The sequence below is a fragment of the Botrytis byssoidea genome (assembly GCF_014898295.1).
Source record: "Botrytis byssoidea strain MUCL 94 chromosome Unknown BBYS_025, whole genome shotgun sequence".
Taxonomy (NCBI): Eukaryota; Fungi; Ascomycota; class Leotiomycetes; order Helotiales; family Sclerotiniaceae; genus Botrytis; species Botrytis byssoidea.
Window position 1 is genome coordinate 2,574 of NW_024065866.1, and position 18,379 is coordinate 20,952.

The 18,379-nt window shown below is 27.8% G+C and overlaps 2 protein-coding genes across 2 annotated transcripts; one reads left to right on the forward strand and one right to left on the reverse strand.

The window, feature by feature from the left end:
* Positions 1–296: 296 nt before the first annotated feature.
* EAE97_009958 (uncharacterized protein) lies at positions 297–1,967 on the forward strand (the record flags this gene model as incomplete). Its single annotated transcript, XM_038880473.1, has 1 exon — positions 297–1,967. The coding sequence occupies one exon, from the start codon at positions 297–299 to the stop codon at positions 1,965–1,967; it is 1,671 nt and encodes a 556-aa protein (XP_038728519.1).
* A 3,069-nt stretch (positions 1,968–5,036) lies between these two features.
* Positions 5,037–6,371, reverse strand: EAE97_009959 (uncharacterized protein; the record flags this gene model as incomplete). Its single annotated transcript, XM_038880474.1, has 1 exon — positions 5,037–6,371. The coding sequence occupies one exon, from the start codon at positions 6,369–6,371 to the stop codon at positions 5,037–5,039; it is 1,335 nt and encodes a 444-aa protein (XP_038728520.1).
* Between the last annotated feature and the right edge of the window lie 12,008 nt (positions 6,372–18,379).

An 18,379-nucleotide genomic window follows, 5' to 3' on the forward strand; every position in this document is an offset into this window, starting at 1 on the left:
CTTCAGCAATTGTTGCTTGGAACAATCCCGCCAGTGGTAGTCGTTGAACAACCCCGCTAGTGATAGTCCTTCAGCAATTGCTGCTTAGAACAACCCCGCCTGTGGCAGTCTTCAGCACCTATTGCTTAAATTAACTCCAGTGCCAATACACATTACGCCTTATTTCGTCCAAGAGTCAAGGCTGCTCTATAGCCTGGGTGGGTTGGGAATCACACGTAATGTGTGGGCTAGTATTGTTTTCAATACAGACATTCCTTGACTACGCTCATCGCTAATTACAGTCACAGGGGCCAGTTATGCCTAATCCAACTGAGATTCTAATTGAGAAACTCAAGCTACGACTTCTCCTTCGCGAAAGAGTATTTATAAAATGGGAAGATGAATCAGGTACACCTTGCACATTGGGCACTCGCTCGAGTCGTAATAAGCAGGGTCTCAAATTCTTCATAGCTGCATACCATGATATGGAAGGATGTATTCATATTCACTTTTCACTTGAAGTATCCATCACAGTTGGAGGTAACAAACAAGAAATAGAGATGTTGTTGGTTGTTCCCCCTAATGCCGACTTCGCAAATGCTTCTAAGCCTCGTTTAATATCAAATATCAATGATCTATCTCGCCTCGACGCTTCTGCTATTCACGATGCCGAAATTAGCCATTCAATGCATGTTCTCTGTATACAATTCGACTTAATTGCTAAGGGATTTATTGTTATCAAGAAGAAGACTAATATGACTATCAAGCCACGAAACATCACCTCGAAAATTTTGATTCGTGGTCTCGAATCTCTATCTAATACAAAATCCTTCACCGTATATATCAAGCCAAATGATTATGCACTGGTAGGCCTAGAAGAGCTTCGTAATCGTTTAAGCAGCACGGGTGCTTCTATCGACATACATAAACCCAATATCAAGGAGATATACATTGAACAAACACCTGAATTAATGGAATGGTGTACTACACATGACTCAGTATCACTGCCACCACCATATACCGAGAATCCTCGTCAGCTACTTTCGGAAGTACAGGTTCCCCGATCACCACCAGCCATTTTCGAAAAGGGAACGCCGTTAATCAATACTACCGAAGCAGTAATCGCAGAGACACCTCCTCAGCTAGTTCCGGAAGTACAAGTAGGCCTGCCATCACCAATCATTTTCGAACAGGAAGCGCCTTTAATCGACACAATCCAAACAGTGATCGCAGAAAAACCAGCTCGAATTTCAAGCAGCCCTAACTCCACATCGGTACATGGTATTTTCTCTCCTAGCCGTGAAGAGTCGTCAGATAGTGAAGTGAACTTGAACCATATGGGAGAGGATTCGAGATGTACTCTAACGAACTTCGATATAGATTCAGATGAGGAACAGCTCGCTAACCTCAACTCTCGAGAACTCGATCATGATCCGGAGATATCACAAATGCTTAATTCGAAGTTGTTGAAATGGGTACAAACAGTGATAAGGATGAATTCAAACGTTCACGAACATACACGCTTAACTACCAAATTGTCAATTTTGGGCAAGTGTATCCGTACATCAAATGCTAGCATATTTGATGCTACCTTACTCTGGTGCTCTGCACTCTTTTTCTACGACCCGCTCGATTCCGATCCTGACAGCACTCTTGGATTATGGGAGGAGAGAAATTCATGGCTCATTTCGGACATAGCCAGATTGATTCAATGGGCTAATGGAATGCACCATAACGTCGAGACGAATTCGTCGCTTTGGAAACATTTCATAAAGCTGGGTGATGCTGCTCGTACTGTTGCTCTGAATACTAGATTCAATAATTACAAGTATTATGATCAGAAAAGTGTATGCATTGTTTGTATATTAGCGGAATTCCGCGACCTAGGTGGTGGTGGTGGTGATGGTGGCATCAGCAAAGAGAGCAAATCTGCTTCTCGAAAAGGCTTGGGAACCGCAAGTAATGCGTCTAAACGAGTAAAACTGTAATTTATACAAAATATACACATATTTTATGCTTCGAAGATGTGAAGCCCAAAGAAACAACAAGGAAACTCAGATGTAATTGAGCACAACATTGCAAGCTCAACTAACGGATTCTACACAACTTTCAACCCCCGATCAACCCATGGGTTAGCTACCCTGAAGACAGACTTCGAGGAATCAGGAACGCCTGAAAGAGTAGAAAACGGCTTGTTCCACTGTATTCGACACCAAGCGAAGGCCGCTCCATACGGCTTCGTTAATTGAAGTACGTGCATGTCAGCAAAGATGGAATGGCATCGACGACACTGTCTGCGACAGATCTGCTCATACAAGTACTGACTCCCTTCTCTGTAAGCTTGATGGTCTTTATATCTCGGTCGATACTTAAACGTGAAGCTGTGATTCAAATTGACAAGCTAAATATGATGGATACACAATCCTTCTCAGTATTTTATATTATTTGATTTCGAATATCACAAAGGCACGAACGTAGGTAAGTTTAAGTCAACTAACCATTTTCTTGCCAGTCGCGTTTGGGCCACCCCTTTGTTTTAAAATATTATTTTTCCGACCTAATAATAGCTCCATCAGAATACAATGGTATTTCGCAAGAAAAAATTGAGAAATAAATCTTCTCAGTGTAACTTGACAGCCTGCTCTTATTGTTTCCTATTTGCGTCTTCAAAAGCCTAGCCGAACATGATTCCACCAACAGACCATCTTCCAATGAAATCGTGTTCAACTGGGTTATCTGGTCGTTTTTAATGTTAAATGATATTTTCCCTCCACAAAATATCTAAACCTCATCTCCAGGCTTCGTCTCTCATTGTCCCAGTCCTATTGCGCCTTGTTCTGTAATAAAAAACGTCGCTTCTTTCACCATACGCCATAATGTCTGTCGAGCAGCATTAGGAGGTACCCAATCCTGATCATTCCGGACAAGTTCCCCAATAAGCGTCCGACCAAAAGCCTGCTGCTGATTGATTCCAGCGCCACAGTTCGCAAGAACAGCTCATGAAGATAACGTTTGAATCTTCAACTATAGCACCATTTGAAGCAGTACTCAACAAGAGCTCCTGGTCCATTGGGCGGTCGCTCGCTGCATTATAATTAGGATATCCATGCAAGGGAAGATATCCCTCGCTAATACTTGGACAAGCTTCCAAGTCTAGGGCCCAAAAATGTATTCCAGGTGTTGGATCGTATATCCATAGTCACATTGCTAGTGGTCGTATATCTGATTCGCATGATATCAAATCGATGGTATTGAACGCATAATACGTTGCAACATCAATTTGTAACCGGCGAACTTAGCAATTGCCTCAATAGGACGGGCTCATACAACTCTAACGCTGGTTCAATATGGTGGGTGTAATTTATAACCGACGCAATGTAAGATTATATAATAACTTACTATATTGATGTCAGCGCTCATCCTCATTAATCGAAAAACAGTCTCCAAACTTTCTTCGATGTAATAGCAAATGCCAAGAAAGATTTACCTTTGTAATCACATTCTGCCATGTTTGGCGACTGTCCTTTTTCTATCAACTCAAGAAGCGCAAATAATTTATCTCGCGGATCTGTTGCCCCTCCCTCTCATACACCATTTTATCATCAAATCAAGAGAATAGCGGTCTGGCTAATATTTGGTACTGGTTATCCACACCACCTGACACATCAGGTCACCCAAGAAGTCGAGATTAATTTTACTCTAGACAAAATGAATAGGTATGGGCTTAGTGCCCGATATCAAATTCTCTGATGCATGGCTCAATATTTTCCACTCCAGATGCAACGGCCCCCAGACTACACACAGGTTTGACGGGAGAATAGCTTCCTGCACAGTCCAGATTCGAGTCAACCACAGCTTTTCAGAGTTAGAAATATACCTCAACGCCCTCATAGTGCCTTTTGAATGATCCCAAAACGCAATAAAAGTTGGAACCGGGACTACATTTGGCGTCTTCAACCTCTGATAGAAGCGCCATGTATTCACAAAGTTCCACTCCCGCTTTTGCGTCAGTCAAATCAATATCATTTCGAATTTCTCCCATCCAGGCTTAAAATCTAAACAACAGGAGATATGTTTCAATCATCATTTGGACTTGCCAAGATTTCTCCTCCGGGTCGTCCTGATTGATGCATATCTGATCAATCCATAACGTCCTAACTGACTTCCCCAGTCTGAAGTTACGGAGAGCGTTACACAAATTTTTGGTAACTTCAAACTCCATTCCCGCAATCGATATGGTGTCTTATTTAGTAGCTTGGTCTCCCCAGATGTAAGATAGTGCTTCATACTGCGGAAGAGTAGAAAGAGACACGACGTAAATATCACATTCAACCGCTGCATTATCAGCCCCACTAACATTAGGAACGAGCTTCAGCAGTTCAACTTCATCACGAAAAACCGTGGTGTAAATATGAGATGATAATGTGACCATCTTTAAATACTCCCAATGATAAATCTTCATGAAAGATCTAACTTCTATGCCAACAAACTTTGGTGGTCGGTACGAACTAATATCATGCAAACGAATTTTTGGCGATCAGTACAACAAGCACTTACCAATTTTGACGGTGGGAATGATGGCTCCACAAAGGAGAGAATACATTCACCATCTCGGATCGGACCAAAGATCATTACAACAGCAGATTTTAGTTTTTCCGCAGTAAATTTTTGATGATCTGGTGGAAAAGCTCACTCGTGGGCATTCGTGCGAGCTAATTGGGCACTGCAAAAATTGATTCGGCAATATTTTTTGAAGTCTGAGTTCAAAAAATTTGAAAAGTTTTACAATTATCAATCCAAGATTCAATAGCAAATAGATGGAATCTTATATCAAACAATTAGAAATCAAATACGGTATATGATGAATTTGGAAAGCCAAGAAGTGTGCGATTTGCTCATCTACACGCTGGTGGACCTGCATAATTATTCTCACACCTACGTTGAAAGACTCATTAACACTAAACTCTCAAAGGATCTGTAGAGCCAAACTAAAGGAGGTTCTTTTACTAGGATCTGCGACTATTGATACGGTTTGGTTGATCTAAAAGGTACTCTAATTATTTGATCCAACCCTTTGGTCCACCCCAAGTACCCTTCACCATGTATTTCCCGTACACCCATGGAAAGAAATTCTTTTTCAAATAATAAAATTCCGTTCGCGGAATGGCTTGATCAATACCGAACCATTTGTTAAATGTCTCCTTTGGTACTCCGCCGTACTTGAATTCTGCAAGAAGTACCTTGCCATATTCAGTCAAGAGAGGACACGACGTATAGCCATCGTAAATTTCCTCCGGTTCCCGACCATCAATAGCCAAGAGCAGATTTCGAACCAGAACTGGTGCCTCTGCAGTGATCGCTGCAATTGTTTTGGAGGTTGGCAGACTTGAAGCGTCTCCAGCAGACCAGATATTATGGTATTTGATATGACGGGTAGTCCCTTCGTCGACGTTGACATACCCAGCATCATTTGCAAGCACGCTATTCTTGACAAAATCATGTGGTTTATTCTTTGGTACCACATGCAAAAGATCAAAGTCTCTCGTAACCTGATCTTTACCATCTGGACGAGTAAAAGTTGCCTTGTTACCATCAATGGCGGTGAGGTCATGCTGAAACAACCCTTCCACAAGCCTTTCTCTTCTTAATTCCTCAAGCTTGGCACTATATTTGGGAACACCAAACATTGTTGGGAGACCAGTGGCAAAAGAAATATTTATCGCGGAATTGGAAGGATCCTTAATATCATATAAACCAGCACGTTTCCAATGATCCAATGCTAGCCACATAATCTTCTGCGGAGCACCAGCACACTTGATAACACCGGCTGGTTGGGTGAAAATTGCTTTTCCCTTTTGAAGTTTTTGTATCGTACCAAAGACCTTGTCACAAGTGTCGTAATTATATATAGAGGACACAAGAGAATCTGGGTTTCCAAGTGCTTCGGATAATCCCTTCACACTTCCAACATCAACCGTAATACCTGGAGCAACAACGAGTTGGTCATAATTAACAATATCCCCGTTTTTCAATGTAATGAAGTTTTCATCTGGGGAAAACCCCTCCACACCGGTATTGTAAAACTTAAGTTTCGAATCAATCAAATCCTTCAAAGGTTTTCGGAGACTCTCCTTTGTCTTAAGACCACCTCCAACCAGAGTCCATCCAGGTTGATAGTGATGCCAGGTGGCTGGGTCAACAATAGCAATATCGTCTTGATGAAGATTTCCTTGCCTAAGGAGCTGATGACTGATAGCAAGGCCAGCGGAGCCTCCACCTACTACGACAATTTTGTGATTCCTGTTGTGGCCAACCACAGGTGATACAGTCGCAAAACCTCGAGAAGTCCGCGCCAATTGAGACCTGGGGATAGAACGTAAGGGTATCAACATTATTGTAAAGTACGTTATCACGTTACCACAAAGGATAAATCTATGAGTATCAAAAGAAAGTATAAAAGTAATTGAACGGACAAGGAATACTCATGTCGCTCAAGCCCATTGAAAGGATTTTTGACATTCGTGGTAAGAAGTTCGATTACTAAACAATTTTAGTCAGCAAAACGATCACGCCATCCTTATCGCGTGTCATCCCAATGACACGTCTCACTGGGGTTATTCCTGCTTCGTTCAGAGTGGTTGAACAGTGTGGCTTTCATTAATCCTCAATGTACCTTTCCCGTTGTATCTGCATTTAATGCTTGATATAGTTATAGGATTAAGCATATATAATATAATATTTGAACGTATTGGTCAACAAATTATGATATATGATATTAGTGATCCAAATATCTTTTGAAATCCATGATAGCTTTTTTGACAACCCATCGGAGAATGCCTTCAAATTCACCCCACTTTTATTCATCCTGAGGGTTTGATTGGCCGCTGGATCACGTGCATAATCTTGGCGTAATATTTTATACCAATCAAAAAACGTTATATTAATTTGCCCAACCCTATCAATGATATATTTCCACAGAAATTCTACAGCCATTTCTTGGTTTTCATGGTTTCCAGAATTTTCTTTCAGGGCTGCGAAGGAAGGAAATTCCGAGTTGACGTCCAGGAATAGGGATAAATAAATGATAGTAATTTATTCTGCCACTGAACGAAAACATGATTGTCTAACGTTCATCATTGAAAAACGTGTGACCTATTTTGCACGTAATTGTAATCATTTCTCGCAACGAATGATATTCTCATCGCCAAAGGAGCTCCAGGCAATTATGCAGTTACTTCGACGTGATTATAGATCCTCCCGAGAAACATTTTTTGAATTCTGACCACCAGTGGGTGTACGGACTCACGGGATAGTACAAAAATGAACTTGTAAATATCTTTTAATACATTGAACTATTTATTTTAAAATTTGTTGTATTTCTTGAATAAAGATAAAATAATCAAAATACAACTTCTGATATCAAACAATCGAATAACGTGTTTTATCAGTGAGTAGTTCATATCAGTGAATAAGTCACTTATTTTATATACAAAATTCGTTTGTGTATAACCATGCACTTTCTTTATTTATAGATATAATTTTTTGAAAATTTAATTCAAAATACTTGAATATATAAAAATCTCAAAAATCTAATTAGTTTTAGGAAATTCGAATTTATAAAACTATTATTATAAAAAAAAGTTTTTTTGTAACAAAAATTGTAACAATTTCCTTTTTTTTTTAGAAAATAATAAAACTATTTTATAAAGATTATATTAATAGAAAATCTAGATTTTAATTAATTTTTAAGATTTTTTTTTAAAAAAAATAATAATGGATTATTAAAATATTAATATTTTAAGAAATTTGATTTAAATAATTTTCGAAATAATTTATTTACTAATATAAACCACTCACTAATAAAATACATTATAAAAATTAGATTAATAAAAAATCTAGATTTTAATTATTTTTTAAAATCTTTTATTCAAAAAAATAATAATTAATTATTAAAATATTAATATTTTAAGAAACTTAATTTAAATAATTTTCGAAATGATCTATTTACTAATATAAACCACTTACTGATAAAACACGTTAATGGATTTATTGAAAATATTGAAAATTGGGAAGTGTCCCGTCAGTCCATGCACCCACTGGTGGACCAGCTACTACCCTTAAAACATTTTCATGTCGCACATTACCAGCAGGCGAACTCACGATTCAGGGCTTTCCTCTCTCAAATAATCATGGAGCATCTCGATACATAGATATTATGGCGAGTCGTTCTATTAATGAGGAAATTCGTATCTCGTATATTACGATAAATCAAGAGATCGCCGCGTTGAATGAAAAGGGGCGAAGATGAGATTGCCAATGCCAAATTGTGAGTCCTTGATCGACCGTAAAGAGCATTCAACTGGGACTTTGACTAAACGTATCATGAAATGAATAAGGCGTCGCAGATATTACCTGGCACATTGAGGGATCGGAGGATTGTGCTGAATATCTTATCTCATGGCATGTCTGTTTGGTGGTGGCTTGGTGTTGATGAATTGGTATTGGTCTTTGGGTCTGGGTTTGGTTCGAGAATTCAGCGTCAGTAAGCGGTAAGCGACGGTCCATGTTACAAGCAAGACAAAGCGATTATTGGACCTCGACAGATCCTAATGAATTCATTTTCCTATTTTAACGCGCCAGCTCTGCAAGCTAAGGTTCAGATTGTTGAGCTCTCCTTCGTTTCGATATTTTGCTGAACAAATCCTATCCTGCATTCGGGCATGTCAAGTTCGAGTGTATCGAAGTATTCTCGATCAAGTATAATAGCACACCTAATAGGAATGGATTTTAGAAACGTCCCTAAGAACGAAGCACGACAGCTTTAGCCATTCGTTAGTGATTGTAAGAGTTGTGGCCTCAGCTTATCGCATATCACCTTATTTCGTAACAAAATCCCTGCAAAAAAGCTGTTTTTTTATATAAATTAATTTCTTTAATTATTTTATTAAATATTGAATTATTGATTTGAAAATTTGATATATAAAAGATATTAATATTTTAAATTTAAAAAAATAAATAAAATATTTTTAATAATTTTTTTGAAAAAATTGTTGATTTTTAAAATTGAGATTTTTCAAAAATTATTATAAGTTATGTAATACTCTTGCTATACAAAAAAATCGATTTTTTTGAAATTTTTGAAAGTTTTGATTTCAAAGATTTATAACTTTTTCAAAAAAATAATTAAAAATATTCTATTCATTTTTTTAAATTATTTTATTAAATCATTATTCTTATTGTTTTAATTAAAAATAATATAATATATATAACGTGATTTATCATCGAGTAGACCACTTTCACCTCAATTCACACTTTCAAACTCATATTATTCAATAACAACTAAATCAATTGATTGAAACTATAAAGATTCTAATAATCTAGAATTTATTAAATTATTTTAATAAATTCTTATATTATACCCAGTCTTTCCATACTTACTATAACATTAATTAAAAGATACTTCTTTATTAGAATTCCTTTTTTTTTAATATTTATTATATTGAATCTAAATATCAACCTTTTATTGAAATAATATATCAAAAGCCTCTTATTTAATAAATACTTCTTTTTAATATAATTAAGTTTTTTTTGTATATCAATATTTACTTAATATTTCATTTGTTATTTGAAGTATATAAATCTCTGTATTCAAAAGTATATTTTTATAAATTAATCTCTTTATACCCTTAACTAAAGCTAATATAATTTTGAATATAGATATAGAAAAACTTAATTAATAATAAATTATTTGAGATTTTATTAAAATTGATTATAAAAAAGCTTTAAATAGATTATAAGAAATTTGAAAGATTTATAAATCTTAATTGAAAAAAGGGGGAATAAATATGTGAATTCGAATATTTAGTTTCGAAAGTATAGTTTCAAAATTGAAAAATATTAAACCTATTTTTCAAAACCCTGATTTTATATTCTAAGAAATAATTGATTTTTTGTATATAGCTTTAAAAACTATAAAGAATTCAATTTTCGAAATATAATTAATATATACCTTAATAAATCTATCAATTTGATTATTATATAAATATTTCAGATTATTAAAATAGCTAATATCAAATAATTGAATTAAATAACTTGAATACAATAATAAACTTAAATATATAATATTGTTCTCTTTGTAGTATACTTGAAAAGCTATTGATTTATAGTTTTTATATCTATCTAATATTAACATTCAATATTTGCCCTTTCTTCGATTCTTAATATATTTATCAAAGTATTTCAATTATTCTAAATCTATCTCATTATTTGTTTATTTATTAAATATAGATTTAATAATTTATTCCATAGAAAAATCGATTTTGATATATTAACTAAAAAGGTGAATCTATTCCTAAATCATTAGAAATAAGAGAATAGTTTTATTCTCCTTATTTTCGTATATTATTGCTATAGTCTATTCTTGATTGCTTAATTATATTAATTTATTTCTATTACATCTCTCAATATTAATTATAATTATTCTAGGGTATATTATATTTATTATAAAGCCTATTTCGTTAAAATTATAGAAATCATTATTCAAAATACTAAATTTTATTTATATATTTGTAATCAATTGAAACCAATCTTTAATAAACTTAGAATCTTTATAAAAAGCTTTTTGAAAATTATAAATATAATTAAAATATATCTTTAATTCAATTTGATATTTTATAAATTATCACGGAGGAATAGCTATGTCGATTGGTCACTTTGATTATATAATAGGTATGTATGGTGATAATAAACTAGATTAATTTGAGGTATGATTATAAGGATTATATTTACCTTATATATATCTTAATTAAATAATAGAATTACTTAATTAGATATTAGAGTTTATAAATGAAATGGAATAATAGGTTATATAATGATTATAGTGTAGGTAATATTAAAGAGTGCTTTGCTGGATTATATATTATTATATAAAACAATGAATTCTGTAATACACTCCCCAAATCAATTGGTGTTTTGATAGTTATACAAAGTGATTTGTATAATAAACAAAGGAAAATTAGTAGATAATATATACTACAAGTATTAGTGAAAATAGCTATTAAATAGTTATTATTTTTTTAATCTATCTGATAGATTTATTGATAAATAAAGGAATATAAGGTATATAAAATGTATGATTTTTTGTAAAAAGAATAAAGAAAGTTATTGCTTGAATGTAAATAATTATAAAATGAGTATTGATCCTCAAATAAATGATTTAATTCTACAAGTTTTTGTTGATAGGATTGTATATATTATTGTATTTACAGATTGATTGAGTATTTACAATTATTAATTCAAATAATAAATATATATAATATTTTGTAGCAATAATGGAATTATATAGAATTTGATAAATATTGAAGATTATTAATTGAGAATATTAATTGATTTGAATATAAAATAGGAATAGTTTTTTGTTTCTAAGCCTTTTGATTATATATTTCTTTCTAAATCTTTAATTATACCTTTTTCTATTCCAAAATCTCCTTTTGAGAGAATAACTTTTTCTTTATTGTATAAATTTTTTATTATATTATTCAAATATTTGTATACTTTGATTTATATATTTAGGTAATATTATTAAATCCTTTTGTAATTTTGAATTATTAAGATTTACTATCGATAAATTATCCCGAATATTATTAAGAAATAGTATATATTCTATTACTTCAAATATTTAATGTAATCTATATATATTATATTTTTTTATTAAAGCTTATTTCTTTTAATTTAAAAAACAGATTTTTAAACAAAAACCTTTTTTTGATATGTATAAGGATAATGAAAGCTCTTTACAAAGAATTCTATATAATAAACTTTGTTGGTTTGGTATTATTAAAAATCATATTTCTTTTTGTTACAATAATCCTTTTATTGATAATAATCTTTTCAAATTTCTGCTAGATGATTGAAGTAATCTTTTTTTCGGATTATTATCTTCTTTTTTTGGGTATTCGATATTTATTTCTAAATCAACTATCAAAAAAACTTAGAGTCATAATATATAATATAAATGTATATATAAAGCTTTCAAATATAATACAAAAAATAAGGATATACAAAATGCAATATTTTGTATAGAGTATATTTATTCTCTTTTATCTGATTATTATAAGGATTTTAATAAATATTTCAAACAGAAATAATCCTTTTCCTTTAAATACTGAAGATATATTATATATTCGTATATATCACTCCTAATCTTTTTAAAACCTCTAATTACTTGTTTAATTGAGCTCTGGGATTCTGATTTTGTTATACAATTTGAGTAAATAAGTACTTTGAGTAATTGTTATTTTGATATTATTGTAATCTATTAATATAATATTTAAAAACTCATTCTAAATAAAAAGATTACTTATATTATTATATTAGTAATATTAATAATAAAGAAAAAAAATAATAAATTTATTAATCTTAAATCTTTTTTATTATTAATACAAAATGTTTCCTTTTCCCCTAATTCTTAATCATTACAATCATTTATCCTATTATTTTCAATAAAAAAGTTATTATTTTCCTTTTCAATTAAGAAATAGAAATCTCTTTTTATTTTTCAATTTCCTATAATTAAATATACAAGAATTGATATAAAGATTTTGATAGTGAATTTTAAAATTAAATTTCAAACTACTTATATTATTAAAGGAATTACTATTTCAAAAGGAAAAAAAAAGAAGATTATATTTAATATAAATAATAATAATAAGTTTAACAATAAATATAATACTATTAATAATAGAGATATAATTAATTTTATTAATAAGTTTAATAAAAAGAAATAACAAATTAAATTGCTTTAATTTGAGCTTGAGATTGCTATAAAGAGAAGGAATTTTAAAAAGAAATATATCAAACAATTTCAATAATCCTGGTTTTTATATCTTGTAGGTTAAGCAGGGATATAAAATAATTAAACTTTTGGTATAATAAATTCTTTATTAATTTGTTTACTGTTATTTCTGTTGTAAGTAAATATATAAGATAAAAGTTATCCTTTGAATATTCTTATTATAACTATATATTCTATATATCAATATACCTTAGTTTAGTAATAATTCTTTTATTTTTATTTATTATTAATCTGATTGTTTATTAGTTATTATAGAATATAATAATTAGTTGTTTAATTATAAGATTAATTTCTTTAAAAAAACAAAATATTACTAATATCTTTTTTGATGTGTACTCAATATTTAGTAATTCAGTTTCAATTATTAAAATAATAATAGTATTCTATTTTAACATTTTCCATACTATTAATCCACCAAATAGGGAGATTATAAATCTTTATAATAACCTTTATGATTTCTTATCATTAGTAAATAAGATATTTAAGAATAACAAAAGCTATAGGATTTATTTTTTATAATATCTAATTATATAGTATTTAATATTCTATAGATATTAAATATAATAATTAATTGCTTTTATATGATCTAGAGATAGATTGGTTAGATAATAACTGAGTTGCAATATTGCAAATACTACATTTGTTTTTATTGTAATAATTGTATATAATATTAATTCTATCTTTTTTTGATATATTTGTATAAAGGTGATAATTACTTATCTATTGAATTTAATAAATTCTATAATTAGTAATGAAATATATATATTACTATTATTAAGATTAAATTTCTTAGTAATCTTTTTAATATATATATATTATATGCTAATTATAATTTACTCAATTTCCGATTACAAATAATCTGAATACCCAAAAACCATTTTATATCACTTAGAGTTCTCAATTCATAGATTGCTTTGATATTAGAAATAATATTATCAATTATAGATATATTCTTATAATAATATATTACTTATATATTATTAATAAAAAATAATATTAAGATAATCTGATTTGGGTTAATAAAAAGACAAAATTCCTTCTTGTATTAATTTAAATCTAAATTCTTAAATATCTTATTAAAGTTTTTGAATTATATAGCAAAAGAATCTCAAAGATTATATAATATATAATTAAGAATTATATATTTATTTAATTCCTTGAATTTATCAGATAAATAATATATTATAAATATATTTAATAAATCCTTATAAATATTAATAAATATATTTATAATATCAAATTACTTAGTTTTTAAATCGTATTTTGCTATCAATGTTATTATAATTCTAAATAATTTTTTTGTAAATGTGATTGTATATATTGATTCAATAATATTCTTAGTTTGAAGATCTTTGTGGATAACTAATCTGGCTTTATATTTTATAAGGAATCCTTACTTATTATATTTATATATAAATATTTATTATAATAAAATAAAAGCAATTAATATATTTTCTATATTTATTTTATATTAGATTTTGTACTTTTTCAAATTATTTATCTTAATCTTATATTTATATTTGAATTATTTTTCTAGGAAATAATCCTTGAAATAATAATAATATTATAATAGTTTTGATAATCCTGATAGGTGTAATTTTGGTAATTTTTTCAAATAATTTTTTACAGGAATATTAAATAGGTTTATTTTTGTTTGTATAATAAAAACAATTATGCTATATATAATAATAAATGAATCCTACATCTTCTATTTATTCATTTTTAAATAGCTAAATCAAAATGTAATATAAAAATCTTCAATATAAAAGTTATTCTATTATAATAAGCTTACAATAAATATACTGATAAATATTTAATTATATAATAACAACTTATCTTACAATCTCTTTTATTATCTAGTGTAATATTAATGATTTATATGTATATTGATATTAGGAAATATTTAATCAAAATCAAAGGATTAATACTCAAATGAATTAAAAATTGAATAAGGGATTTCGATCTTTATTATCCTTTGTTCTTTATATACTTGATCAAAAAGAAGTGAAATCTAATCTTTTTTGAATTGATTGATTATATATATTAAGGGAAGTAATCTTTTCGGTGATATAATTTCTTCAATTATATAAAAATCTGGAGTATCAATAATAGAATAAATATCTGAATTGCTTTTGTACTTTCTATATATAATTTGAATAGTATTATTAATATATTTATATTTCATATTATTTAATTGATTATTATAGATATTTTATATAATCAGAATAGAATATATAAATTCTTTTATTTAATTAATTTATTCTTATATAGAAATTAGATCTTTTATTTTTAAAGTTTCTTTAGAATATAGTATCTTGTATATACTATTATTTTTGAAATTTATTAGTATATTTCCACCTCTCAAATATATCCCCAAATCCTATTTGTTTTGAAATATATTTATAGTATATATAATAATATCACTAGTTTTAGTAATATAATATTAAAAAGTAATCACATTATTCTTTTAATTAATAATAGTTTTATCAATATTGATTATTTGCTGTATATTGAAAGCTAATACAAATTACTATAATTCTTGATTTATATAAATATCAATAGTTTTGTTTAAAAGATCCATTTTATATATTTTCTCTTCGAAAAAAGTGATATTTCGAGTAACAATAACCCATTTGAACTTGGGGATCCAAATACAATAAATTACTGAATCTGATATATATTCTATTAAATACCCAATATATATTCTAGAGTTAATTTTATATATCTTTTTGTATATACCTAACTTTTATTCCTTATTCAATAGATATACTCGATATTTATATCAATAAATTCTACTTCAATTTGAATAAAGATTGATAATTAAATAATCTATAATTGATGGAATAAATAATTGAAGATATTCGTGGAATTATACATTTAATATTTTATTTAGGGATTTGAATAATTGAACTTTGAAAGAATTAATATTATATAAATAAATCGTAGTTTATATTACTTCTATTTATAATAAATTCAGTATCCCTATGGATATTTGCATTTTGATTTATTTAATGATTACTTTTTGTCCTGCTTGTTCTGATCCTCTATTTGATTTATGTATACTAGGTGATAACAATTCTAGTTTTATACCTTTCATATTTATTCAATTTTCGAATATAGTGTTTCCTATAATATTAATAATTAAAGTATTATTATCTTGTTTAATATAAACTATTAAAAGATTGTATTTTCGGAGTATTTATACAAAAAAGTATTAAATAATTTGAAAAACTTCAAAATGTATTTTTTGATATAAAAGAAAACTGAAAATCTTTCTATTGTATATATCTTTGATTATTAAAAGCTAGGATATTCTGGTATATATACAAAAAAAGTCGAATAAATCCTATTATATTTTGTAGAAAGGATAAGGTGATTAATATTTATTAAAAATTTATGATATTATTTGTTTTGTATAAATATAAGTATAATTTATATATTCGATTTTAATAATTTTTTTTATCTTTATATTTCTTGTTAAGAAAATAAAGTGTTCAAACGTTTTTTTTCCTAAATATTCTAATTTTTTGTATTATAGCTTTACAGAGTTCTTTTATAGTTTAAATGAATCCTTTGATTTGTAGAATAAATGTTTGATATTTGTATTGATTATAGAATATATAAAAATATTTGGATTTATTAATACAAAGTTTAAAGAGAATAAATAAAAGGAAAATAGTTTATATTCTAAAAATAAAAGATTATCCTTGTGAATATACTAAGTAATAATATAACTATTCTCAAGATTGCTTTTTCACAAAATGGAATTTATTTCTAAAAATTATATTCCTGTTTTTATAAGCTTTATTTCTAATACAATATTAATATGAAATCCGGGAATATAAATAATATCAAATAAAACTAAATTATCCTTTGAGCTTTAAGGTTTTTATAGGATATTCTTAATTATATGAGTATTTTATTCAATAATTTGAATTCTTATTATTTCTATTTTGATATAATTAGAAAGTAGGGAAAATAAATATTCCTTTTTATTAAGAAAATCTATATTATTATTAAAATATATAATACTATTATTATCAAATATAGTATTATTTGAGAGTAGATGGAATAGTATAAATGTTATATTATATATCCTATAAACGGATTGTTTTTAGATAATATATATTATTATTCTTGATTTTGGATTTCTAAAATTAGATGATTAAAAAAATCCATTTTTTAAATTAATTTATCTTTTTTATTTTTAGATTTTGTATACATTTAATTATCAATCTTTTTTAATTCTTTTTTGTATATTATTATATTCTTTTTTTATTAATAAAAATGAATCTTTAAAATTATATTTTCCTATAAATACAAACTCTATTAATTAGTATATATTAGAATAATGCTTAATATCAATTTTTCTATATTTTTAATTGAATTCTAATTTGCAAGGGTAATAAATTTGATTATTGTTTTTTCTATTATAATCCTTTTTTAAATCATTCTCTTGTTTGTTTTGTGAATTACTTGAACTTGGTTTAGATTGAGAATTGATTATAAAAAAAATACTCTTTCCCTTTAATATTAAGAAATCTTGATAAACTAAATTACTAAATATATTCCCAAATTATTTTAAAAAATAATTAGAGATTTCGAATTAATTGTTAATTTTGATTTAAATAAATATAATATTAATTTATATAAAAAACATTTGTATACCTATAGCCTATAGGAAATTGATAATTATTAAGTTATCCTCAATTTCGATTTGATAAGATTTTATATTTGTATACACTTTAGTTTATTTATTATATTATTTTATAGAATCAATTCGATTTAGAGTTGTTTGTTGAAGAATATTCTAATATTTTTGTATAATGATTAATCTTGTTGTAGTGGTTATAGATACAAACTTATTCTAAAACTTTTGAATGATTATTTTAAATGGTATTACTTTGAAATCTTTATATTCAATAATAATTTTTATTATATAAAATAAATCTATAGTATTATTGATTTATTTATAAACTTTCTAATATAATTTGTATATAGTATTGTATTTGTTTATTTTGTTATAGTATTTTCCTTATAGGATTGAATATTCTATTAATATATTTTGGAAAATATATAATAAAGATTTAATTAATTCAGTAATTAATGTTTTTGAAGGTATAGGAAATATTAGTATATTCTTTTATAAATCCTTCTAATAATAATTATAGTAAATAGTAAAATCACTAATATATTTTATATTATTATATAAATTGTATTTTTTTATAAGATTTATAATTTTAATAAATTTAAATGAATCCTTAATAAACTAGTCTTTCTTATAAATAGAAATCACCTAATAGAAAAATTTTCTATTTTTTGAGGATTCTTTGGAATTGATTGGAATAATCTTATCGATAGATAGTTTAACATCCTTTCAAATATTTTTCGATATATAAAGATATTGTAAATATAAGAATCATTTTGATCAATATCCACGAATAACAAAATGTATAATCTCTAAAGAGTTGAATTTAGATATAATGAGTTATATAGAAATTGAATATAAATAAATATAAATAATTCAAAATAAACAAAAGATATATA